Source organism: Scatophagus argus, chromosome 16 (assembly GCF_020382885.2).
Source record: "Scatophagus argus isolate fScaArg1 chromosome 16, fScaArg1.pri, whole genome shotgun sequence".
NCBI lineage: Eukaryota > Metazoa > Chordata > Actinopteri > Scatophagidae > Scatophagus > Scatophagus argus.
The window spans coordinates 11,125,827-11,150,990 of NC_058508.1; the positions used below are offsets into that span (position 1 = coordinate 11,125,827).

The 25,164-nt window shown below is 41.2% G+C and overlaps 3 protein-coding genes across 7 annotated transcripts; 2 read left to right on the plus strand and 1 right to left on the minus strand.

Moving 5' to 3' along the window:
- Positions 1-323: 323 nt before the first annotated feature.
- Positions 324-6,249, minus strand: LOC124073864 (GTPase IMAP family member 8-like). Of its 2 annotated transcripts, none has more exons than XM_046416402.1 (7): positions 6,070-6,249; positions 5,186-5,261; positions 3,881-4,603; positions 2,423-3,142; positions 2,225-2,346; positions 1,477-2,140; positions 324-1,365 (listed from the first exon to the last, which is right to left on the minus strand). In XM_046416402.1, exons 1-7 carry the CDS (start codon positions 6,217-6,219, stop codon positions 1,070-1,072), a joined length of 2,751 nt encoding a protein of 916 aa, XP_046272358.1. In that variant the 5' UTR covers positions 6,220-6,249; the 3' UTR covers positions 324-1,069. The 2 variants fall into 2 exon arrangements, with proteins under 2 accessions (XP_046272358.1, XP_046272359.1); XM_046416403.1 differs by having other exon boundaries at positions 5,978-6,082.
- A 949-nt stretch (positions 6,250-7,198) lies between these two features.
- atad5a (ATPase family AAA domain containing 5a) lies at positions 7,199-19,316 on the plus strand. Of its 4 annotated transcripts, XM_046414088.1 has the most exons (23): positions 7,199-7,348; positions 7,529-7,674; positions 8,324-8,387; positions 8,484-10,276; positions 10,700-10,784; positions 10,919-11,077; positions 11,288-11,414; positions 11,494-11,754; positions 12,276-12,424; positions 12,797-12,947; positions 13,583-13,894; positions 14,388-14,484; positions 14,626-14,708; positions 14,810-14,946; positions 15,028-15,205; positions 15,346-15,513; positions 15,641-15,880; positions 15,999-16,063; positions 16,174-16,372; positions 16,724-16,884; positions 17,042-17,925; positions 18,076-18,234; positions 18,511-19,316. In XM_046414088.1, the coding sequence occupies exons 3-23, from the start codon at positions 8,334-8,336 to the stop codon at positions 18,587-18,589; spliced, it is 5,541 nt and encodes a 1,846-aa protein (XP_046270044.1). In that variant the 5' UTR covers positions 7,199-7,348; positions 7,529-7,674; positions 8,324-8,333; the 3' UTR covers positions 18,590-19,316. The 4 variants fall into 4 exon arrangements, with proteins under 4 accessions (XP_046270044.1, XP_046270043.1, XP_046270045.1 ...); XM_046414087.1 differs by lacking the exon at positions 7,199-7,348 and having other exon boundaries at positions 7,395-7,674; XM_046414089.1 differs by lacking the exon at positions 7,199-7,348 and having other exon boundaries at positions 7,395-7,674; positions 16,174-16,360.
- Positions 19,317-20,043: 727 nt separating this feature from the next.
- Positions 20,044-25,121, plus strand: adap2 (ArfGAP with dual PH domains 2). Its single transcript, XM_046414111.1, has 11 exons — positions 20,044-20,292; positions 20,751-20,875; positions 20,972-21,063; positions 21,350-21,438; positions 21,693-21,805; positions 22,164-22,313; positions 22,413-22,496; positions 22,695-22,757; positions 23,102-23,179; positions 23,295-23,523; positions 24,476-25,121. Exons 1-11 carry the CDS (start codon positions 20,205-20,207, stop codon positions 24,502-24,504), a joined length of 1,140 nt encoding a protein of 379 aa, XP_046270067.1. The 5' UTR covers positions 20,044-20,204; the 3' UTR covers positions 24,505-25,121.
- The last annotated feature ends 43 nt before the right edge of the window (positions 25,122-25,164 follow it).

The window sequence follows — 25,164 nt, forward strand, 5'->3', positions numbered from 1 at the left end:
AATTAGGTAAAATGTCATAATTAATTATTATTTGTTTCAAATGTGGTTTACACCTTTTACATACCCATATTATACATTATTTGCCTCAAAAATGTGTATCCCATGAATCTGAGAAATCATTTCTGGTGAAATTTCTTAGTACCCCACATAATACAGATGTTTTTTGATATTTATTACCGGTAAACATTAAGTGAAGAGAATATGTTATGCTTAGTTGTGGTACCAAGTCAAAACTGCAGGGATACACCTGTAACTTTAACTTATTAAAAGGGAAAGTTAGACTAGTGCTGCAACATACTACTGGAGACAGTTTTTCATTATATTTTACATTTTTATTTAGCATTTCCGATTTCAATTTAGATATTATCAACACCATTAAATGATTGTACACAGATATTACAAGTTATGATTGTCTGGTTTGTATAAAAGCTCCTTCTTTGACACCTTCTTTGACACTATTTCACACTTTTTCAGTATCCTTTGAAAGCCAGTAAAGTATAAACCTGTACAAACACGTTTTCTTTGTTTACCTCAGTTTTTAAGTATAAAAAAATACTGCTCTGTTATTGATACTTCAAAGTTTTTATGACATGTATAATACAATAAATGGCAAAAAATATTTACAATTCATGAATTTACACGATTACACAACATTAATTATGCAATGTAATGTTGTATATTGGATAGTGATGATGTGCAGATGTTGAAAGAGATCTCTTCTGACACCGTCTTGCTTGTATGCTTGCTTGCTTGTAAAAGGTTTATTACAAAAAGCTCAGTATCAAATTAAACACGTGCATGTGAGAGGATCCGAGCCAATATGGATCACTCTACTGAAACATCTCTAATAGTCCGCTTATATAGGTTAGATGTTTACATGAAAAGAGGAGTATATATCTGGAAATTAACCAATGACCTTTCCAAGACACTGAGAGGGGAGGGGGAGACCATCTTCCTATGTACCATACGCCTTTGGAGATGAGGTCAGGAAAACAGAAAAACATCAAGAAAACATCATTCACTAGTCTCCAGATACGACTGGAGACTGCTGCTTTTGTGCTACATCTGCTTAAAAAGAGTGTCTGCGTTGGGTCCCTACGGCGTCTGTGGAGAGCCCGCCATGGAGAACAGTGTCAAACTTTATTTTGTCTTTTTCTGGGAAAAAACAATTCATTGATTGACGATAGTCATTTGTCAGAATGCTTTCATCCAGCTTCTCCGTGTGGCTGGCAGAGGCGCTTATGCTGCCGACCCCGGAGGTGACGTCAGAGTTCTCAGCTCTACAGGTCAGCCATTCAGACACCTTGAAACGTGCTCTTTGATAGCAAAATGTGCCTTCATCTTCTGAGTGAACATCTCCGCTCACTAAAAACAGAAGTTGAGGGGTGTTATTCGTAACAGCGAGGCTCATATGTAACATTTTAAATGAACTGGTAATTAAAATTTCCTCAGTTAATGTAGTTATTTTACACTCACTGCTCGGAATGAAGACTCCGTCAAGGCTAGCTGTCATCTTCACAGATGGTCTTGATGGTTCCTTGGATTCTCGTGCTACAGCTTTCAACATCCTGTCGATTAGCTCCTGCTCTCTCCTGTTCCACTCCTCTTCTGTCAGCGTTGGCTGTCCTGGTGTCTGCTCTTCATCTTTGGGAGTAAAGCAGCGGCCCTTGTTTTGCATTATCATGTCACTGATTTTCTGGAACAGCTGTATAACTGGAAAATCTTCGTAATAACGGTTGCATCTGATAACACTGTATCTGTTCCCACACTTTTCAAGAAGCCACTTCAGGTGCTTGCCTTCCATGGCAATGTACTCCTCGATGGGTCTGTTATTGAGCCAGTCTCCCCAGGTGAACAGCAACATGCAGTGTCTCCACACTCTTTCACCGAATGGCATCAAGAGCTCGACCGCTGCTTTGCAGTCTTTCTCTGTGAAGGATTTCAAGACGGGAATGATCAAGAGAAAAGCGTGGGGGCCTGGCGCACACATGGAGACGCTGTGCAGAGCCTCACGTTTGAGCCAGTTGGGTATCACTCTGTCTGTCGGCCAGCCTGGCGCCTCAACGATGGAGAGATTAATTCCAGCAACCTTTCTCTGATGTTTTACACACATTGCAGTGCTTTCCTGAGCTTGGAATTCCTACACAGAAGTAACAAAACAACAAAATCATGTAAAACTGCCTTGACAATATTTCAGTCCAGGGAGTAGGCATACACTGATTACCTTCTTCATCCACATTGTGTTAAAGAGCTCGTCAAAAATCATCCTGTTCCCAACCATGCTCTTCCCTGACTCTTTTCGGCCAAGAAGTATGACCCTCATGTCGGTGATTTGCAGCCTCTCTCCTGGAAAAATGGAAAGGTTTTCACCATAACATTGCAACCAAATGAATCATTAATGACATGATAATTTCTTGTTTACCTCGAAACAACTCTCTCAGTAGTCCTGCTTGTATTTCAGCCGTCCGCCTAATCCCTTTAGCCACACTCTCTCTTGCCTCTTTCCTCGCCTCCATCTGCTTTGCAAGAGCCAGGTTGACTTCAAAATGGGGATCTTTTTTTCCTGCCCACATCTCTCCAATCTTCTCGAGGAGCTCCACTACCTGTGTTTCATCCCTTTGGTTTACGTTGTCCAGCACATGGTACATGTTCCCACACTTTGTCACGAGCCACTGCAGACCTTTCTCACTCTCTATACGCTCTTCCACAGTCTTCACTCCCAGCCAGTCACCTCTTGTAAACAGAACAATTGTGTGCTTCCAGATGTCATCAGTGAACAGACTCATGTGCTCTTGGACTGTTTGCTGGTATGATGCATTGAATGCAGATGCCAGGCCGACTACAAGTAGCACTACATGGGGTCCCGGAGGGCACAGATGCATGCTGCTCTGTATTTCAAGTTTATCCATCTCACAGGTGTCTCGAAGGGTTTCGTTGTAGAACCAGCCAGGAGAATCTACCACTGTGAGCTTTCTGTTTGCCACCACGCCGTGGCTTATTTCACAGTACTCCGTTGTTCTTCTGTCAGTCGTTTGAACAGCAAATGCCTGTTTCCCCAGGATCGTGTTGCCTGCTGAGCTCTTAGCTGACCACTGTGCCCCAACCATCACTATTCTTAAATGTGTTGGAGGGATTTTGCCACCTACACAGAGAGTAAAACCAAAAATATTCAGGTTCGTAGTCACGCATCATAAAGGTGTTTTAAGGTCTCTCTCCAAGCAACTCACAAGACAGCACACACACACACACACACACACACACACAGTGATCCAGCTGTGAGACTGGCTAACCAATGGCAGAGGCTAGAATAAAAAAGGTATTCATGTGGATTAAATCACACAGTTCTCACAGTGTCACAGTGAATAGTTTGGTGTACAGGTGATGGAAAAACTGGAGTGGTTGATTTTGATGTTTTGTGAATTTCCCTTGGACATGAATAAAGTATCTATCTATATATATATATCTATCTATTTAAAGATCTATTTTGAGGTTTAATTTTGTTTAGGACACTTTAACTGCAGTACTACATAGACAGTAAATGTTTCTGTATAAACAGCATTCTGGTTCTGCCTGACATGAATTAGAAGATAAATCACATAGGCTGATCTACAAGCAGATATATTGATATGTCACCTTTATCTGCCTTAGTTTTATATTTGCCTGTATATCATCTAATAAGACATACAATGCATGCACTGATAGGTTTCCCAGAGTGTGTATGTTGGCCACAATTCCCGAAAAAAACATTGGGCATGGACATAGTTGTATGCATGACATAATAATGAAAATTTTGTCCATTCATTCAAACAAGAGTGCCCGTTTAAACAACTATGGCTCATGAACAAGCACAAATATTTTAATAGAGAAATATCTGACTCACCTGCAATCAGTGCTTTCAGTTTTTCCCTCTTTGCCTGCACTTCAGCAGATCTCTTTGATGCTCTTTCAGCTATCGCTTTCATATTCTCTTTCAGAGCTTTCCCGTCATTGCCATCAATGGGATAGTGACTACCAGCATTTTCTGCCACCACTGCATCTATTTTCTTGAAGAGCGTTATGACTTGGCTGCTATCCTGCCTGTCGCTAATATTGAAAAAATGCTTCCGGTTTCCACATTGTTCAAGAACCCATTTCAGGTCTGGGCACATAGCGATTTCATATTCTAAAAAGTCATCATTACATGGAGCATCTAGAGTGAACAGCACAATGGTGTGACGAAGCACTTCTTTATGGAAAAGTTGCAGGTGTTCCTCTAGTGATAGTCTGGAGATCCGATGAAATTTTAAACCCACAGGGATGACTAGAAGAAAGGCATGTGGTCCTGGTGGACACAGATGGACGCTGTTCCTGATTTCCACCTGGTCCAGCTTTGGGGTGTTTTCTTGTGGGTAGTGCCACCACCAGCCAGGAGTATCAACCACAGTGACTTGCCTGCCATGTGCCTCCTGCTGCCTCACTACACTCCTGGCAGTTCTTCTGCTGGTGTCAAACACACTTTTACCCAGTATGATGTTGCCAGTTATGCTCTTGTTACTGGGAATACCATTTAAGTGTCTTCCACCAATCAGCACAAGCCTCAACTCAGGAGAGTAGTGACTCTGCCCTGCAAGACAGGCACAGTGTTCTTTACTCAGGTGCAAAATATAAAACTAGAAATGTGTACTTTCTGTAGAATCCATTGATCAATTGATCTGTATGACAAGAATGGCTCATTAATTTAATCACTTAAGAGCACGTGTGTCTATGTTGTTGTAGTTAAGTGACAACCGAGTGCATGAATAAAAAAGAAATGTGACAACAAGAGTGTGTCCACTAACACGAAGGACATCTACTGTCAGGAGGTCTTTTCCACAGACTTAGAACAACACATAAATACAGCTGATTTGTTAAAAATAGAAAAGTAGAACATTTTCTTGTAATTTTCAAATTCAGATAAAATGAAATACATGACATTTATTTGTCAAGTTTTATTTCAAAAGCCTAAGTCAGGCCTGGAAACTGCTTCAGCTAGATGTCTATATACAAAATTTAACTGTTTTTCATGTGACAGTGCATTATAGGATTGTTTCTTTTAAATAAATTTACAAATACGCTGTTTATTCTACTTACCACAGTGTTGTGCCTCAGCACTTGCGCAAGATATTGCAGCGTTATTGGTTAGGTTTATGACCAGGAACAAACTCACCTGAGGTGGGAGAAGCAGGTACATTAACAACTGCTTCCATTGACACTGATTTTTCTGCTCCTGTTGGGTGACGACTCTGTTGATAATAACAAAGTAACTGACTTAAAATCAACAACAATCCAAAGGAACATGAAATACTGCTTGAACATAGAGAATGCTGAAGTGAAAGTTAGTTAAGCAGAAACCTCACAGCATATGGCAGTCAAGTTGGACCACAACACCCTCTTTAGAACCTCGATTTGAGCGAGGAGGAAGGAGAGCCATGAGAAGAAACTAGAGCGAGTGATAGGTTTTTTAAGAACCGAATTGGGATTCAGCATGCGAGTATTGTACAACTGATTCTGTAGACGTGCTGGAGACGAGGAAACAGTTTTGATCTCATCTGTAAAGTCATGAGTTATTATGGTTGAACAATGGACAGAAAGCTGCTTTATAGGTTTAGCTACAGGATCAAAAAAAGAGAAAAAAAAACCTCACCCTTGTAATTAATATACACTCCCATACAAGGCAGAAGAACAGTTTTGATTTGTGCATGTATTTAATCTGTAAACCACGGTGTGGATCTTGTTTAACCATCTATTTTTGGTAGAAAGAGGTGTTGAATCTAGAAGGGCAGAAATAGTGAAAAACTTGGAAAAAAAATGGAGCCTCCTCACTTTACTACACCAACTCCCACTCCATCACCACCAACCAGGTGTTGGTCTAAACTTTAACTTCAGTTCCAAATAACAACAACGCAGACATAGACACCAGCGGAGGTATAAGGAGCAAAGGAAAAGTTAATAAACTTACTTAAAGAGAACTGAACTGAGCAGACATGGAAACACAAAGAACAAAACAAAGAATAATCCAAATGGCAGCGTGAAAAACACAGCAGCACTTACTCTAGTGGGATGAAGACTGTTTGCTCTCAGCAGGTGAATTACTGACACACCTCTGTGTTTTTCCCGGAAAGAAATACCAAACTGACAAGTACGCCTGATGTTATGGAGTTCTCTGTACAGGGTGTGGCATGTTGCTTTGAACTTCCTCATTGACTGTTTAGAGTTTTGAAGAAGTTGCCTGAAGAAGTTGTTGGAAAAAAAACATGTAAAAGAAATACTAATATTAATCTTTTTGGGAAAACAAGTGTGACAAATCATATGGCAAGTTCAGTGAAATGTGATTTAATCTGCACCACCATTCAAAAGTTTCGAATCAGCTTCCAAAGTAACTTGAATCAGCACAGTCAGATGGCCTCTATATTATTGAATGCTTTTTCAAAAAACCCCAGAGTGCCCAAAGAAAACAGATATTTAGAACCCTAATGCAAGCATATTTGAAGTATTATAATAATCTAGGCTTACCAACACTTCTGGACTGGGAAATAATTTCAAAATCAAATGGTATATGGGGGGGAAACCATAATACTCTGTGGGTGCATCAACAAAATGAAATTTAATTCATTAAATTATTCTCCTTTTGTCTCAGAACTATTTCAAATGTAAATAATACATTTAATGTCTGAATACTGTTGGATTATGCTGCAATACTCATCACTGAAGGAAAGATATATATAACATAACAAATGATTCCAAACTTTTGAATGATAATGTGGGGTTGAAATTTTTATTTGATTAACATTTGTAATAGCTGTCATTTTATATAAAGGCACTGGTTCTAGTTTTAGGTATATTATTATTATTGTTGTTGCTGTGACACTTCAGAATCTTCATTGTGCTTCACAAAGCCAACAGAATAAAATAGGTATTATTTATAATAGTAACATAAGTATCATAAGCAATCATAGATTGCTGAAAAGGCTTTATTGGTTTCATTTTGTCTTCTTGACAAATATTACACTTCCTGTAAACCTAATGTGTTAAATATACAATGTCAAATTACTTCACATTTGTAATCTCTAATAAATTAAATGTAATGTTAATTGCTAGCCAGTAGGGGTAGCTGTGACTTTTTCCTTTTCTTGAAAAATAACACCTCACGCCATTTTTGTTATGGGCTAACGACGTCAGCGATGACGGAGGCATTTTCTCTTCTGTGATTGGTGGAACTTGGTCATGCCAAAGGTCACGTATATTTGGCGCTCTTCATTCATGACCACTCTGGCGCGTTTTTGAAAGCGCAGTATAGGTCAAGAAACATGTATTTTGAATTCCTGCTCAGGTCAGTTTGGAAAATGTCTGCCTAGCGTCTTTCATTTTCGTTCGTTTGTTCGTGGCTGACATGTGGATAATGTTTGGACCTCTTTTGGGACCTGTTAGGAGCAGAGCTGCTTGGAGAGTAGCACCTAGCGCGGAGTTTTAGCTTGTTGTTTTACAGTGAAACTTATGTGTCCTGTGGCAGCAAGCAGCTGTCCGCTTCACGCCATGAACGTTGGCCCTGTTGTTCATTCACACACACGGAGGAGTGAATAAAAAAACAGGCTAGCAGACGGCCTTTCAGACAAGACGTCTCTGAAGTTGCAGCAAGTGAGCGGTTCAGCATTACCGGTGAGTGTTTCCTCCACCTTTGTTTTCCTGGTTGCTCGTCTATGATGTGACACACAAACTGGGAAAGCTACTGGGCGCCATCTCGGGAATACTGTCAGTTTTCACGTTACTTGCTATCTCTGACACCTTTACGAAATTCTATAAATATAATGTATAGAATAATTAAATACTGACTCTACTTCACCAGGACTCTTAATCTGTATATGGTATTAATGCTGTGTTATGGTACAGTGTGTTATACAGGGCTGTTTAATGTTTACTGTACAGTGTCAGATACAGTGGCGGTAGATTTTGAGTAAAGTATTACTTTAAATTCTGCACTACGTTTGTTTATTTGAAACATTCAGAGACATTATAGGGTAAGAAACACTGAGTACTGTGGCTTTAACTTAACTATTAAAATATAACTGACTTTGAGAACATATCTACTCTGCCACAAACTTACTGTTTAAGTGCTTGTTGACACTGTATTGTGTTATCCTGCCATCCTTAAGATAACTGTTGGTTCTACTTTGCTTTTCTACAGTAAAAACAGGAAAGGTGAATGTGACGAAGCCTCTCATGTGGAATTGAATTAGCAATTCATTCATAATTGATTTACTGCTCTTTTAGACCTCTGTGTGCACTACAATGTTTTCTTTTCCTTTAGATCTGTTCAAATGATGGCTGGTGTTGTGGCTATGGCATCTGTCATTGAGGACTTTGACACCCAGGTATTTATATGGTACTGATCTGGGATATTTGGACTTGGTGTGGCAACGTGTTTTTCCTCACTCATTCTCATATTTGATTTGTCACCCCTTTTACAGCCTTGCAAGAAATCTCGCAAAGATGTTGCCAGTCCTGTTGGCAAGACTATCACAAACTATTTCTCTCCTGTGCCCAAGCCTGTGGAGAAGCCCTTTTCTCCTCCCCGATCCAACAACATAATGAATTACTTTATCCGGAAGGCCCCCCCCTCTAAAGAAAAGACCAGCTCTCCAGAACAGTTGAAGGAGAACTATCAGACAGCTCAGCCTGATGAGAAACGCACCAGCCCAGAGGCAGCAGTGAAGCAGCCATACCAGAAACGGAGTAGGAAGGTCAGCAAAACTGCAAGAAAACTTGTGGAGCCTGAAATTGTTTGCTCCACAGAGAACCAGAGCTGCCTGATTGTAGAGGAACCACATGACAACAGAGACTTAGCGGCAGAAGCAGTCAGGAACTGTTACGTTTTTGGCAGTGATACAGCAGCCCTGCCGGTTCAGATTAGTCCTGAGGCTTGTGTCGCTGCAGAAAAATTGGAGACAAAAGCCCCTAATACTGTCAGTGAAAAAGATGACCATCACGAAGACAGATCTGAATGTGAGAACGATGTCACACTTAAACCAGAACTGAACAGTATTGAATTATCTCCAATTGTACCTCCAAAAGATAAAGTAAAACAGATTAAAACCATCGTACGAATTTCTAGGAAGAAGCAGCAACAGGAGGTGAAGCATTCAGAACCAGAGGAGAAAGAAATTGAGAGCTCCCTGTGTGATGTTAGTATGGAAGTCAATGTGGATGAGGCCTCTCAGTTGAATAGCACAGTCACAATCTCCTTTGAGGAATTTGTGCGGAGTCAGAGGCAGGACAGGGCTGAAGAAAACATAGAAGATGAACAGGGCAAGGAAGATGAAAGTAAAACCACTTCAGATGCAGAAAAAATGAACGCTGACCAGTTGGACATCCCTAAAGTTGAAGAAAATGTAGCTTCTGGGCATCTACCTCTTCAAGTCTCACCACGAACCGTCACCATCCAGGCCGAAGTGCATGTAGTTTCACCCAAACAAGAAAACAAGGCAGCTGGAAAGTTAGCTTCTATCTTCAGTAGGAGGAAAGCGCTGAGCCCTGCAGATATAGTATCATCTTCTCCCATAGAGGCTGGACGACAACTTCCTGCTTCCTCTCTGACAGTCAAGCGAAAATCCAATGTGGTTCTTCAAGAAGAAGATCTAGAGCTGGCTGTGCTTGAGAGTGAATCCATTCCCAAGTCCAGTGAGGCAGAGAGGAAGCAGTTCATGGCTGCCTTCAAACAGGCCAGTCTGGATGGATCCAAAACCAAGTCTGTTAAGTGTCAGGGAAAGGAGAAGCAGCCGGGAGAGAAGGTTTTGGATGATGCCGACAAAGTTGCTGAAGAGGACACTCAGGTTCCACCTTTGGTTGAGCAAGTCCCAGCTGCCACTCGGCATAGCAAAGTATCTAAAAAGAAACCGTTAAGAACAGGCAGGAAGAAAGCTAAGGAAGAAAAGGAGGCAGTCACCACCCCACCTGCTGCTGGTCCTGTGGAAGAAACTGCAGCCACAATAGTTGAGGTTGATAATGAAAGAGAGGAGCCTCCAATCACTTCAACTCCCTCCATCCCCATGGTGAGGAGATCCAGGAGAGAGGCTGTAGTGAGACAAACACCTGAGGCCACCCCAACAGCTCCTGTCAAAAAAAACCGGAAACACAATACTGCTGCTGCTTTACTGAATGACAGCCCTGCAGAGATGTCCACCCCAAAGATACGCAAGTCCAAGCATGGAGTCTTTGTAGCAGAGATGGTGTGCCCCCCTGACACAAAGCAAAGCCCAATCAGGTGACACATGCTTATAGCAATGGTGGATGCATTTATATACATCGTGAATTTATTAGGTGCACATAGCAAAAACGAATGCAGGGTACTACAACAGTCCTGCAATAAAGGGAAACATTATAATGTTAATTTTTTTGTTGACACACTAAGATTCAGCTGTATGGAAATTATGGAGGATGTAGTTTCTCATCCTGTTGAACTGCATTGCATTGCACAGAGAGATGTTTCTGTTATTTAGCTTACCTCACTGATATAAATACGTGTTACTTAACTAAAAACACCAGCACTACCTCCATGAAGGTCTTTGGCTGCATTAGTTTTTACTCTGTGTGCCTAATAAACTGGCAGCCAAGCATATATGTATGTACTATATGTCATTTCAATGTTGTCTTCATGTTTTAACTTAAATGTTTTCTTTTTCATAAGGATTAAATTTACTAGAGTCCACACAAATGTTCCCCTGACCAAGGCTGAGAGTGGAAGTGGCATAAACACACCTTTGGCTACTAAAGTAAGTGTTTTTTACAGATCAGACAAATTCCAGATGCAATGCATTTGTATATGGGCTTGACAAGGAGCAACCGATTTAGACGATATCATAATTGTGGCCTGCATATGGTGAAATATTTTCTTTATTTTTGTCAGACATCAGATAATTCTAAAAAAAGGAAGCAGGCAAAGAGGTTGGTGGAGAAAGCAAGAGTGATTCAGCAGAGTAAAAAAACTGCCGTTAAGGAGAGGAGCACCTTAAGGCGTTCGTCACGAGCTGAGGCTTCTGCCAGGAAGAGCTACTGTGAAGACGAGGTACAGTTAAAGGCCAACAAGTATTTATAGAGTCCTGTAAAGGCCTATAAAAGACATATGTTTACCGTAGCCAATTCATGGATTGTAAGGGATGAGTCCCTTGTTTAGGACTTTTGCAGACTCCCAAAATAGAATGACGGGTCACCTTCACAATACATCGCAAACATAAAGGCCTGATTAAAACCTAATTTGTGGTTTTTGTTTTGTCAGGATTCTGTCATCTGCTTGGAGGAGGACCTGACTGCACCAGGGAAGAGACCAGAGAAGTCTTTACGCAGTCTGAATGATGTTCTGGGAAAAGCCACACCTGTTGGTAAAGAGACCAAGACTGTCTCAGGTAGTCTGTCTGATTCAAAATCACAAAGTCATGTTCAGAAGTTTATTGATGTTTATTTGCTGTATTTTCTTTTTCTAAGGCTCCAAAGTGGCTTCGCAGGGCCAAGAGAAAACAGCTCGGAGAACGTCGACAGTTGTTTCCATCTTTGATGAGAGCAGCCATGAGGGCTCTGAAAATTCCCAGGATGATGAGCAGTTCAGGGCACGAAGGGAGTTCTTGAAGAGCGGCCTGCCTGAGTCCTTTAGGAAACAGATAGCCAAAACTGCTGCCACCAAGGAGGCGTACTCTCTCTCCTGTTCCTCCTTTCAACCAGTTATACACATGAAGCAGCCACCAAAAGGTAGACTGTTCCTTCACAGAAATATACATGCTCTTATCTTCATTTGACCATGGTCGAAAAAAAAACACTTACACGGGTATTGTTCTGTAATACAATTTTAAGATTACTGGAGTATTTGAGTAGTTTTATTTTATGATACTCCGTGCTTTCACTCTGCTGCAATTCAGAGGAAAATATTTTACTTTTTATTCCAGTACATTTATTTAATTATTCGACTAGTTACTTCACTGATTCACATTAATTATTCAAATTATAATCAGTGAATAAATGTTATTACTTAAGACTTTAATTAATTGAAGTTGGAGAAACTTACAAGCTGCCCAGCACTTTATACAGAAATTAAAAGTAGCCCTACCTTTATCGGCTACAACGCTGAAGTGACGTATATATTAAAACATTGAAAATTATATAATATGCATTATTGTAAAATGAGCCACTGTACATGATGATGGTGATGAGGTACTCTAAGTAACTTTAACCTTTAATGACACTTTTTTTTTTTTTTTGCTGTGTTTTGACAGATTGCCCTCTTTGGAGTCTACAGTGGCCTGAGTCTCTGTTACTGTGTCATCTGAAAGAGCTTTGGTGCCCAACATCCCACCCACTTCCATCTGTTAGTGGCTCCCTCTGCGTGAGGACAGAACCAGCCCATAGAGCCTGTTATGAACGGGTGTGTTCAGGTTACTGTAATGGTCAGAGTCGACTCCAGACCAAGGCACATTGACTTGTTGGGGACTGAGTTATATGTTTAGCATGATATTTGATATTGTGATATTTCAGAACATATATGTCTAGCTTATAGCTCCCAGTATAGTCATGTTGTATTTTTAAAAAAAGCCTTTGAAGAGAGAAGCTACATAAAAACACAAACAAATGCGTGTGCCTGTCTGTTTTGTACCGTATGGTAATATAGTTTGATTGTACCTTGTATAAATGACCAAAAATAGATGATGTGATGTTATGAGAACAGATTTTAAGTGATTAACGGAAGACCCATTAACAATAATAATAATAATAATAGAATTTTTTTTTTCTTTTGAAGGGTTCTGGCTGGAGACCTGAGATCTCTGAAAGCGTTCGTCAGCATCTGATGGAGGAGGTCAGCACAACCAACCCCTCATTTCCTGTTCAGATGTTCATCACTCGCTTCCTGAACAGACGCACTGATCACCTGCAGCAGTGCACAGCTGCAGGTCAGTCTGACTGAAACAAAAGTAGATATGATGTGTTGTACTGCAAAGTATCAGGTTGCAGTAGCAGTTTATTTTAGTCTTGGGATAGAGCGCTGACTTTTTTTTTTCTTCTGACCCAGGTGCTTACATTTGTGTATTCACCGATACCAAGTAACAGTATGAGTGTCTTGCTGGAGTCTTGTCAGTTCAGCAGAGTATAGTTTGCAGTCTCTACATTTGTGTTTATCACTTATCCTAAAATATTTCAGAGCTGCTGACATTGCTCCTCCTCTGACTACCTGTTCAGCTCAGCTGGTGAGAGGTTAATATCATGATGCCTTAGGGTGGCATCGAAGTAGATTTGTGAATACAAGTATGAGTAGATGAGCACATTATTGAAATACTGATACATACTTTCATTTTTTTTGACAGTATTCAGTATTTAAAATATATTTCTTCACTAGCATCTACAAAAAGAAAATCTGTGGTGCTCACGATTTTTTTTTCTCACGATCTGACCTCAAAGCACACATATTTGGGCAGCTTTTTATCAGTTAATGCTTAAAAACTGTTTAAAATTAACCTAACCAAAATGGAGACCGAATTATGTTAAATAAAAAAAATAGTCTCAACATCAATTGAATGTTACTTTTTAGAACTGGGGGCTGTAACCAGAGCCACAAGCTCTGCACTGCCAGCTGAACCAGTAGGAGGAAAGAGGAAGAGGATGGATGATGAAGCGGAAATGACCTTAAAGGAGGCTAAGAAGCAACGGGCCAATTCCTCAGGAGAGAAATTTGAGCCTGAGCCGACAAAAAAGGGAGGCCGTACAAGACGAACTCGGAGGTCCCGGCCGGAGGATGAGGAGGCAGTGAATGACAAAACCAAACCGTCAGTCAAAGCTGCCCCTGTCCCATCTGAAGAGGACTCTGTGGTTGTACTTGTGGGAGAGGACACTGAAACAAAAGGTAAAACAAACTGTGTGAACTATGTGGTCTTAATCACTCAGTTTTTATTTTAATGCCCGCCAGGAAACTGACATGACGACATCAAATGTTTTTAAATTTATCCTCCATTGTTTGCCTTTGTTGCTAATATGTTATTATCAATGCCATGGTTAAAAAGCTCTCATAATGAAGTGTGGGAAATGTTAAAAAATAAAGGTTTAACATTTGGAGTAAAGGACTAAAAATAAAGCAGCTGTCTTTGACTCCAACACAACAACATATAATCAGAATTCCTTTATATAATTATAGTTTATAATTAATTATATATTTTAAAAGCTACTGATGCAAAAAAAAAGAAAAACACCCATATCAAACTGGCAGTACAACTAACATACAAGATCCATGGTACCATGCAAGTGAAGGATCATTTTTATTCATGTTTGCTGAATTCATCCAGTTGGTTTTGTTACATAGCAAATAGAGCCTCAAACTCAGCTTTAAGTTTGTTCTCCAGATGTGGCGAAGGAGGATGTGTTATGGACGGAGAAATATCAGCCTCAGCATTCCAGCGACATCATAGGCAACACTTCCTCAGTGAGGAGGCTGCACAGGTAAGGAACTAAAACTGTTTGAATTTCACTGCACCTCCATGAAAACAGTAGCCACTCCGTTTGCTTTACACTGTATCTTCACATTGGCATTGTGTCAGGAGCATAGCAGTGAATATTTTGTGTTTCCCTTTTGTTGCACAGCTGGCTAAAAGAGTGGAAACTCCGTGCAGACCGAGAAGAGAGAAAAAAGCAGAAGGACAAGAAACGAGAGGAAGGAAGCAACGGTGGGAAATTAGAAAAGCACTGGTCTTCGTTTCTCTTCATGAATACTTCTGCCAGATTGATTTGTGTTTGTTTTGACTCTGATGTGACTCTTTGTGTCAAGACTCAGACTGGGACTGCGGAGAAGAGGACTCCCAGGACGGAGAGGACATGTTGTGTAATACCATGCTCATCACAGGACCCACCGGAGTTGGAAAGACGGCTGCAGTCTATGCTTGTGCCCAGGAGCTGGGCTTTAAGGTACAAAAGCTTCAAGCTACGTAGTCGTATCACTTGTGTAGAATTTAGTGTCATTTCCTGACTTCTGTCTCGTCTCTCAAGGTGTTTGAGGTGAATGCTTCGTCTCAGCGAAGTGGTCGTCTTATTCTGTCCCAGCTGAAGGAAGCCACTCAGTCTCACCAGGTGGACAGTCAGGGGGTCAACGCCCACAAACCCACCTACTTTAACAGCTATGGCACAAGCAGCAGTGCTGGCACTCTCAGGCCTGGATCCTCTCCCAGTATGTACAGAGCTGACACTGAGAGCATAGTTTTCTCATGAGTTGCTTGCTTGTGAGAGGTTTTATCATACAGTAGGAGCATTACAAAATGAGGGCAAACTGTTGGAAATTGATTGACGATTGTGATTTTCATCTTTCAGGGAAGGTTAACTCTCCTCGTAGAGTTGTTTCCTCTCCCAGGAAACATCCCCAGTCCCCCAGAGGTGCTAAAAAAGGAGGCCTGGCTCCTACCTCTTTGGCTAACTTCTTCAAAATAGGTCGACCTACAAACAAAGAGACACTTAACACTAAGAAGAATGAACAAACAGGTAAATACACCATTTAATGTATTAGTTGTCTGTTGGTGATGATATAACCTTCAATGAAAGTTTTTATCAGGACTTTCATACTAAATATTTTGCTATTTTTGCCTCTTTCCCTCATCTCTTCATGTAGGTGTTTCCAAGAAAGTCATAAAAGCAACTGAGTGTGCCACTAAGCATAACGAGCCTGCAGTGAAATCACCAGCAGCCACCACCCCAAAAGAGAATAACAAGGAAGAGCAGAAGAAGACAGCCACCTCGCTTATCCTGTTTGAAGAAGTGGATGTTATTTTTGATGATGACTCTGGCTTTCTAGCTGCCATCAAGACGTTCATGACCACTACCAAGAGACCAGTCATCCTCACTACCAGCGGTGAGTAGAAGGAGGAAGGTCAAAGGCAATGTCTTACAGTTTAGCGTTTGTTGACTGTATTTATTCATATTCTCTGTCTGTTCTTTTGATTGTAAATCAAATCTTGTATATTTTATAGACCCTGCTTTCAGCACCATGTTTGATGGCAACTTTGAAAACATCCATTTCAAAGCACCCTCCGTGGTTAGTGGTTGTTTTCTGTGTTTCACTGTTAAATTTTAGTGACTGAATTACCAGAAGTTAGGTTTTGTGCATCAGTCGGTTTTTCAGTTCTCCATCTCTCCCCGATGCAGTCGGAGGCAGGCAGCTTCCTGCAGCTGTTGTGTCTGGCGGAGGACATGAGGACAGACCAACGGGACGTCAGCTCTTTGCTCAAACTGAACGGCTGTGACGTCAGGCAGAGTTTACTGCAGCTGCAGTTCTGGGCTCGCAGCGGAGGAAGCCGCTGCGCAACCACGCCATTGACACACAAGAAACAAGGTAACAATAAAGGTAAGGAGATGGGCTGAAAAATTGAATCGTAATGTCAAAGTTTTAACTGACCATGGACCTTGCATTCTCTGTCATGGCACCTAAACTGTGGAAGAAATCAATCTGCACAGCAGCATGTGCAAAATATTTAAAGATCACCAAAAAATGCACTTTTTTAAACTCCATTTCAACTGAATTGTACTTTTTTACTATCTCCTAGACAATATTATATTATTTCAAGACATTGTCTAGTTTTTGTTTATTTATTTATTTTTGTTACTGTCCTTCATGTCTTTTTTGGTCATTTGTTAACGAGCTTTGTAACTGTAACTGTTTTAATCTTAAAAAGTACTTTTTACCTCATTCTTTAAGAAGCCGAAGTAAAGCCAGAGACTAATGAAGAGGCAGCCGGCATGTCAGTGTGTGCAGCGGCTGTCCCGTCTGCACTCCCTCCCTGTGACACCGGCTGCACTGAGAGCCTGCTGGGCCTGCTGAATGTTGCACCTGAGAGAGACATTTGGGAGCTGCTCAGGGTAAACTCTTCTTTTACCTGCATACACTGGTTAGAGTAAGACCATAGAGCAAGTGAGGTCTAAATAATGTCATCAAACAGTGACAGCCTTATGATTTCAGCTTCTTCGTTCATTCGTATTGTAGTTAAGATATTAACTGGTCGTGCATTTTCGACAGAGCTGTAACCCGCTGGAGGAGGCCTTGTGCTGGGAGGTGCTGACCAGCAGCAGGCGTCGAGGAGTGGACCTGCTGTATTCCAACTTGGAGACACTCTTACCTCTACCACTCACACAGCTAAATGCCTCCACCTACAAACCAGGGCAGACTGTTTCTATATCACAGGACCATCCTTCTCTTAATCCAAAAGAGCCTCCATCCACCTGCTCGCAGTCTGACATGCCGCCATCCCACGCCAGGGTACAGCACACGGCAGAGTCAGAGGATGGCTTGGATGATGGCAGTCCAATAAAAATGTCCAGCAGAATGAGGAGTAGCAAGAGGCGGCAACGTCTACCTGACCAGGATAGACTGCACTCTGACTCTGACTCAGAGGACAGTTTTCTATCTCTCCGCAAGCCACAAGGTGCTGCCCAGGCAAAGGAGGAAGCGAAAGAGAGTTTACTTTCAGAGACTGTGAAGAGGAGGCCACTGACTCCTGAAGAGCGTCTAAAAAGTCTCCCAGTGTCCCACTGTCTAGAATCACTAGCTGACTTTTTGGACAACATGTCTTACATGGACTCCACCTTTCCTGGTCATCCTGAAGTGTGTGACGGTCACAGAAGCATGTCGACAGTTTGTGCAGTGGTGAAGGATGGGATGATAGATGAGTCAAGGGTTGAAATTGACAGGAGCTGGGTCAGAGGAGGGCATGCCTTGGAGATCCCAGCTGCTGTGGAGGCTCTGAGCTTCCGCAGGTGCCGGGCTTCAGTAGCGGAAGCCTGGGACGAAGCCCAACAGCTAGAAGGGGAACTGGGAAAGGAGGCTGCAGCCGAACTCACGCTCCCTGTGACCGCCCATCATAGTGGTTACAGTTTCACGAGGGATGGCCCCTGTCAACCACAGTGAGTCTGACCAGCCCGTCTTACACAGTGTTATCAGCTTCCTTCAATATGACTCGGTCTGCATGATATTTGTTGAATGAATTTTAACTGACCAGTTTAGCCAAAGTTAAACCATTTCAATGAAAGGTAAAGTGCCTTGATATGTTCCAGGCTGGTCCAACAGAGGAGAGAAGTGATGGAGAGTCTGATGTTCAGAGGAGCTTTTGGTACTCTGGGCAACAGACCAGCAGCTGCTCTGGACTACTTGCCAGCCCTACGCACCATCTGCAGGTCTGAGAAGCTCAAGGAGCAGGGCAAGGTTAAGCGAAGGTGAGCATGCAGGAAACTATAGTTAGCTTCTCACTTTGCCAGTAGCATCAGGTAGTGGTTTGAAATGTGGGTAGGAAGTGGTTGTGCCTTTTAACATTCAGCCACGATTTTATTTTTGCTTTCATGCTAAACACATATGACTCGCAGTCTACAAATAACTGTATTAAAAGTGAACTGAATCATAATCGTATGCAAGACAGAACACACATGCTACTCAAGTCTGTTGAAACGGTTCCACAGAAAACTTTGAACTGTTTTCTACTTAATTTACTTCAGGTTCCTGCACTACCTAGACGCGATCCACCTGGGTCTTGAAAGGAGCACTCTACAGCACCTTGCTGAAGACTTTCCCTAAACCACAGAGAAGATCCAACATGTCCTCCATTTTGGCTATTGGATTGTAAGGAGCACATCTGTAGGCTGTGTTTTGGCACAGGGACCAACAGAAGGGCAACAGCACAGATCAGTGTTGCCTTCAGCTTTTTTGTTATCCAGACTTCGGCCTGAGGTGAAGTGGATGTGCATGTGCACAACGATGGAAATGACTCAATCACTGAAAACAGAGAAGTCATTCTCACACAAATGGTGCTCAGCTCAGTGACCTCATATGTGCACATCTTTTGGTGCTTTCAACAAATGCACTAAAGGATTACTACTTTAATATGATTTTTGTTACATTTAAGCTGTGCTGCAGTGTGTATTTTTTGTACAGTAGTGTTTTTATACTTTCAAACCTCATTTACCAACTTGCTTTGCATTTTGCAAAGTGTTTTTATCAAGTAGATGTTGCTTTTGAGGAGTATGTCTGCTTCATTGCTGATTTGTAAGAGATTAACATGTAAAATAGAATTTGCTTCTGTATTTGTAAAGGCTGTGTGTAAATTGTCATTCTCCACACAAAATACTGTTGACACACCCAGGTTGTTGTTTTAAGTTCATAAAAGGCAGACAGATTTTGACAGAAAGTTGAATGTCACCTTCACATTCTTCACAATTATTTTTATTTGTAATTTGTATTTGTTTCAGTCACATTATTCACAGTGGGTTTTGCTGTGACCAAATAAAGGTTTACCACAACCAAATCAATGAATTCTTTCACCATTTATGTGCTTAATTTCCACTAAATACACTTCATAGAAAAAAGTATTGGGACACCTGACCAACAGGGACTTTAATAACATTGCATTTATGTTCTAAATACATTGGAGTGTTTTTGTGGGATTTTTTTTGCCCATACAATAGTGAGGTCAGACACTGATGCTGGATGAAAGGGCCTGACATGCTCTCTCTGCTTAAATTAATCCCAAAGGTGTTGAGGTGGTGGGTCTGTCAGGGTCAGTCAAACTCATCCAACCATGTCTTTATGGACTTTGCTTTGTGCACCGGTTCAACTTTGTGGGACAACTCTTTCCACAAGTTGGAAGCATAGCATTGTCCACAATGTCTCGGTGTGCTCAATCATTAAGATTTCCCTTCACTGGAAACAGCGGGCCCAGCCAAGCCCCACCTCATAAAGAGGTTTGTCCGGATACTTTTGTCTGTGTAATGTACATTGTCCATCCTTACCTGACCTCAGTGTGAATGAAGGACTGATGGCTGTTTTGCAGAACAGAAAATGACGGTTATTTGCTCCAGGTAAAGCTTGTAAATATTTCTGTCATTGTAGAGAAGCTGGTTTCATGTCAGTTTGCCTGAGGCCTTAATGAGCGCGTGATCACCGTTTGTCTTTGGACGAGGCACGCGCGCGGAGGTAGGGCAGTTTCCGGCAGTGCGGCTGGACGCGCTCCAGCGGGGGGAGGTCCCTCCTGTCAACTTTATATTGTGACATCGCGGACGGTTACAAGTTCCAGTTTTCACATGGACATTTTGTCAGTTGCAGTCCACCACGTGTGAAGCTATGAGACCAGCATGTTTGGTTCTGACAGCAGGATTCGGCGTCGTATGAGGAAAAAACACGGTTTTTTATCGAAATGGCAAACCATGAGAGAAACAAAAAGATTTTAATGGAGCTGGTGAAGCAGCCCAGCAACAGTCGATGTGCTGATTGCGGCGGGCCCGGTAAGCGTGATTATGTGTTAAACCTGTAGGTCCAAGGTACGATTTTTCTTTTTTTCTTTTTTTTTTTAGAAACTCCTACGCCGTTGCTTGTGGCGTGAAATTAATCAGATTTACGTTCTCTTCTTAAATTGAATTTTTTTGTAAAGATAAGTCAGGAAAACGAAACGCTTTGATTGACCGTAATTTTAATCACATAATGCATTGTGTCAACTTGTAAATTGTGGTGAAAAGCTAAAAATGCAGTTTTAAGGTGAGACTGTACTCTCACGGTGTATATTCCAAAGTTAAGTTTTGCATATTCAAATAGAAACAAGACCTGGCACTTTGTAATATTCCAGCATAGCAATACAGTGCAGGTGGGACATAGTGCGATAAGAAGGGTATAGAGCCCCCACTAAGCATGATAAGTTGGCCCTGCAAGTATGCAATCTGAATCCCATTTCCTCTGCACACTTCAGATCCAGAATGGGCATCCTATAAGCTGGGTGTGTTTGTGTGTCTGAACTGCTCCGGCACCCATCGCAGCATGTCCAGCCGAGTCAAGTCCATAAAGCTGGACTTCTGGGAGGATGAGCTTGTGGAGGTATGGGTAGCTTTTTTCCTTTTTTCTTTTGATATGATAACATATTTAAAAGGCCAATTTAAATTGTTCATAATCCTTATTTGTCCTTCTTTAAAGTTCATGAAAGCCAATGGCAATGCCAGCGCTCAAGCTTTGTATGAGAGAGCTGTTCCACCGTACTACTATCGGCCCCAGGAAAATGACAGTGCGTAAGTATTTTTTCCAGGATGTTGACATTCTTTAGTCTAAGTGTCTACTGGCTCATGTCTTCATGGTGGAATATTTTGTTATCACAGTGACAGACTGCTGACAGGGCAATGCCACAAAAATAGGGAGAAGTGCAACTACTGACTGTAGAAGTGAAATATGGATGAATTTGTGCTGCTAGATCAAAGGTTAATTAGTCTTATAGTGATATTGCAGATTTTGTTGACTAGTTAAGAGCTGTTTACTTTCCTGTCTAAGAATATTTTTATGTTTTCCTTTGAACCGCAGAGTCTTAAGAGAGCAGTGGATTCGGGCTAAATATGAGCGGATGGAATTCACAGGAGAAACCAAGTATCCACCCATTTCATATACAACAGGTGATGTTTTCCAACGTGTATCTGCTGTAGAACCTAAATCTGTTGGTGTAAAACTAACATGAACAATGTGCTTCCTCGTATACATGCTGAGCTGCGCAGGAAAAACCTGTTCTTTGAATGACGAGACAGTCAGGAAACAAAAACTGGGCACCTTTTGCAAAATATTTGGCAATGTAGCTAACACTTTAATTCTGAGAAAGGCCTGTGTATACCGAAGCATGCGTTACTCAGTGGATTTCTTGAATTGAATCTAGGTTTCTATGAAGGGCTGCTGTGGAAGAAAGGGAAAGACAACACACAGTTTCTGAAGAGGAAGTTTGTGCTGTCTGAGAGAGAATTTACCCTGAGTTATTACAACAAGGAAAATGTGAGTTCCCCGCAGCTCTGACACAATCCAGCCACACCGTACCACACAAAAGAACAATGAGTTTTTGAGTTTGTTTTAATATTTCTTATGTGTGAGTTAAAGACAGCATGTTTACTGCTTTTTCTTGGACACATTCCTTAAAATTGTTTTAATTTTCTCCTTAAATCAGCAATTACAACATTAGTTAATCACTGTTTTATGTTGTGCTCTGCTCGCACAAAAAACTGGAGTAAAAATAAAAAGGCCAACGTTACCATACAGGCGTGCTTGCTAACATGACTAAAACTAAGTGCACCGACAGCAGCTTATTAACACTTAATAAATCTATCTGTTGTGCATCTATATATTTGTGATCTAGGAGTCTAAAGGTCCTAAAGCTGTAATCTCCATCAAGGACCTAAACGCCACATTTCAGCCTGAGAAGATTGGTCATCCTCATGGGCTGCAGATCACCTACCAAGATGATAATCACACCAGGAACCTCTATGTCTATCACGAGAGTCCTGAGGTGGGACTGCAAATAACAGTAACCAGCAAGTGTTGCATTCATTGTCATACAGTAGCTCTGGGGCTGTGGAGAACCTCAGGGTCTCTTCTTCTACTCTAGGAAATAGTCACGTGGTACACCGCCATGCGTGCTGCTCGCTATGCATACCTGAAAACAGCATACCCGACTGGAAGTGATGAAGAAGTAGGCACCGAACTTCAGTAACAAATAATCAGACATGTTTGGCCACAGTCATCTTTCAGTAACTCCTAGATGTGTAGACACTCTTAAGTATGTAAATATAGCAGCTTATTCACAGCTAAAGCAGAGTCAACATGTTCAGAGTCAACAGCCATGAAAACTTGCTTTTGTTTGTGTATAAGACCTTCCTCTCTTTGTCAGCTGATACCAAAGATAACAAGAAACTACCTCAAAGAGGGATACATGGAAAAGACAGGACCACTGGTAAAGTATGAAACGTACAGAAATATGCTTTTGCACAAGATTTATTTTTACATGCGTTTTTTGTACTACATTTGCATGCAGTGAGAAAAAGACTGCACACACTGCACAGCAATATATTGTCTTCACTGATATAGTTAAAGGTTCTAATGTCAGAGTCTGTTTCTGTTCCTCTTATGTACACTGACACACATATTCAAACACACTTAAATGACTTTTTTTTTTGTAAGAATTGATTGATACGATAAGAGGAATTGGGGAAATGTTCAAATGCATGCTAATTTTTTTTTTCATGTCAAAGTGCTTACATAAAATTTTTAAACTGTTTTTTTGTTTTTTTTTAACAGCAAAAGGAGCCATTCAAAAAGAGGTGGTTTATTTTGGACTCTCAAAACAGGAAGCTGTTCTATTTTAAAGGCCAATTGGTGAGGACTAAACCTTTCCCCTGCCCAACCCAATGCTCTGCATGACTACACTGATGTATGTCTAGCACTTTAACCAACGTTGCGTTTGAATGTGTTTTCATCATTGTGAATGTAGGACGCAGAGGAGCTAGGGGTCATTTTCATTGGCACAGAGAGCAAAGGTTACTCTGTGAAGGAGTGTGTCCCGAAGAATGCACGAGGAAACAAGTGGAAGTGTGGCGTTATGGTGGAGACGCCTGAGCGGCAGTTTGTCTTCATGTGTGAGCAGGAGAGGGAGCGGAAAGAATGGCTGGATGCCCTCAGACAGGTCCTGTACCGACCCATGGCACCGCAGGATTACACCAGTAAGCAAGGCTAGAAATGTCATATCAGTGTTCAGTGCAGATCTGTAAGTGCTTTACAACACATACAACCACGTACACTATATGGACGAAAGTATTGGGCCTCCTGACCATTACACCAACAGGGACTTTAATGACTTTGCATTCTAAATACACAGACAGCTTTGCAGCTATAACAGCTTGCACTCTTCTAGGGAGGCTTTCCACAAGATTATAGAGTGTTTCTGTGGGAATTTGTGCCCATTCATGCAGTAGAGCATTTGTGAGGTCAGACACTGATGTTGGACCAAGAGACCTGGCTCACAATCTCCGTTCCAGTTCATCCCAAAGGTGTTGGATGGAGTTTAGGTCAGGGCTCTGTGTGGACCAGTCAAGTTCTTCCACTAAAATCATCCAACCAGGTCTTGATTGCTGCCATTTGTACTCATAAGTGGTATCTCCAGACACGGAGTGACATCACATCCTATTTGCCACAGCACAAGACAGCTCATTTGTAACGTTATTTAGCCACTGTTGTTATAGCAAAATTGACCAGTTACAAGCAGCACCAGTTGATAAACAACACATGCGGTATTACACACCTAACAAGACCATAGCTATATGCCCATAGGCAGCAGTAAGACAGTATTGTGTGTACGACTTACTAATTATTTAAATAAATAAATTCAAGGCAACCCATCCAATAATTGATGGGGTATTTCAGTCTTGACCAAGTGGTGGACTGACCAGCCAACAGCCTGACGGTCCCATCCATAAAATCCAATTTAAAAAGTAAAAAAACAAGGGTACTGAGTTGTCTGGTTTACCTGGATGAGTTTCAGGTTTTTTTCTGCAATGTTAGTCCATACAATGCACTGATATCGATATACGTGTTCATGTTTGCACAAAGTTGCCACACTCAGTCATTGCATTATGCAGCTGTGTGACACCACTCTACTCTTATGTCTCATTCCAGCTGAAGCCAGCATCAAATATAAAAAATGAACTACAGAGAGGTGTCCCAACAGGCCAGTGGGGAGAGGACTGCTGTGTGTGACAACACAGGCAACAGAGCTACTGCAGCTCTTTTCACCAGTTTGCTCCCAGTAAAGACTCTCATCTTTGTGTTGTTGGGAACCATCTTGAACCAGGACTTGGCCTATGCTCTGTGCTGCAGTGTGGATTAAAGACCTCCATCCATTGCCTTTAACTGACATGGATTTGATGCTCAGACTCTTAGACTCCACAAAGTAAAATCCCCTCGTACCTCCTTCTCACTGTATCAGCACTGTTCTGTTGATATCAAGATACAGTCACTGCATAATATCATGCTATTTTTATGCTGTTTTTTTTTATTTTGTAACGAAAAAATGTGATTTTCTATTTGGTTGTGACCATGTTTCATGACAGTCTGTCCATAAAAATTAAATTGCTCTTTAAACAAGATAAAGCTTGGTTTAGTTTATAGATTATAGTTTTTAGTTTTATTATATAGATCTGAAGTTTAATAAAATGAATTTGAATTTGTCATTTTTTTTATTTTGTATTGTGTATTTTTTTTATTGATCAAATCCATTAAATGTATACTGTGCAAGATTTTACTAATAAAACAAATAACAATCTATAGAAATAATCTCTCCTAATCATCACTTATGACCCACTAAA

What these genes read in the sequence shown, in the direction of transcription:
- adap2 (XM_046414111.1), top strand. Translation starts at nt 20,205, where the DNA reads ATGGCAAACCATGAGAGAAACAAAAAGATTTTAATGGAGCTGGTGAAG. An exon ending in ACCCATTTCATATACAACAG is followed by an intron (nt 21,439 to 21,692) that starts GTGATGTTTTCC and finishes AATTGAATCTAG; the next exon opens with GTTTCTATGAAGGGCTGCTG. An exon ending in GTTATTACAACAAGGAAAAT is followed by an intron (nt 21,806 to 22,163) that starts GTGAGTTCCCCG and finishes TTTGTGATCTAG; the next exon opens with GAGTCTAAAGGTCCTAAAGC.
- atad5a (XM_046414088.1), top strand. Translation starts at nt 8,334, where the DNA reads ATGATGGCTGGTGTTGTGGCTATGGCATCTGTCATTGAGGACTTTGAC. An exon ending in ACACACCTTTGGCTACTAAA is followed by an intron (nt 10,785 to 10,918) that starts GTAAGTGTTTTT and finishes TATTTTTGTCAG; the next exon opens with ACATCAGATAATTCTAAAAA. An exon ending in TAAGAAGAATGAACAAACAG is followed by an intron (nt 15,514 to 15,640) that starts GTAAATACACCA and finishes CTCTTCATGTAG; the next exon opens with GTGTTTCCAAGAAAGTCATA.
- LOC124073864 (XM_046416402.1), bottom strand. Translation starts at nt 6,219, where the DNA reads ATGAGGAAGTTCAAAGCAACATGCCACACCCTGTACAGAGAACTCCAT. An exon ending in ACAGTCTTCATCCCACTAGA is followed by an intron (nt 5,262 to 6,069) that starts GTAAGTGCTGCT and finishes TATTATCAACAG; the next exon opens with AGTCGTCACCCAACAGGAGC. An exon ending in ACACAATGTGGATGAAGAAG is followed by an intron (nt 2,141 to 2,224) that starts GTAATCAGTGTA and finishes ACTTCTGTGTAG; the next exon opens with GAATTCCAAGCTCAGGAAAG.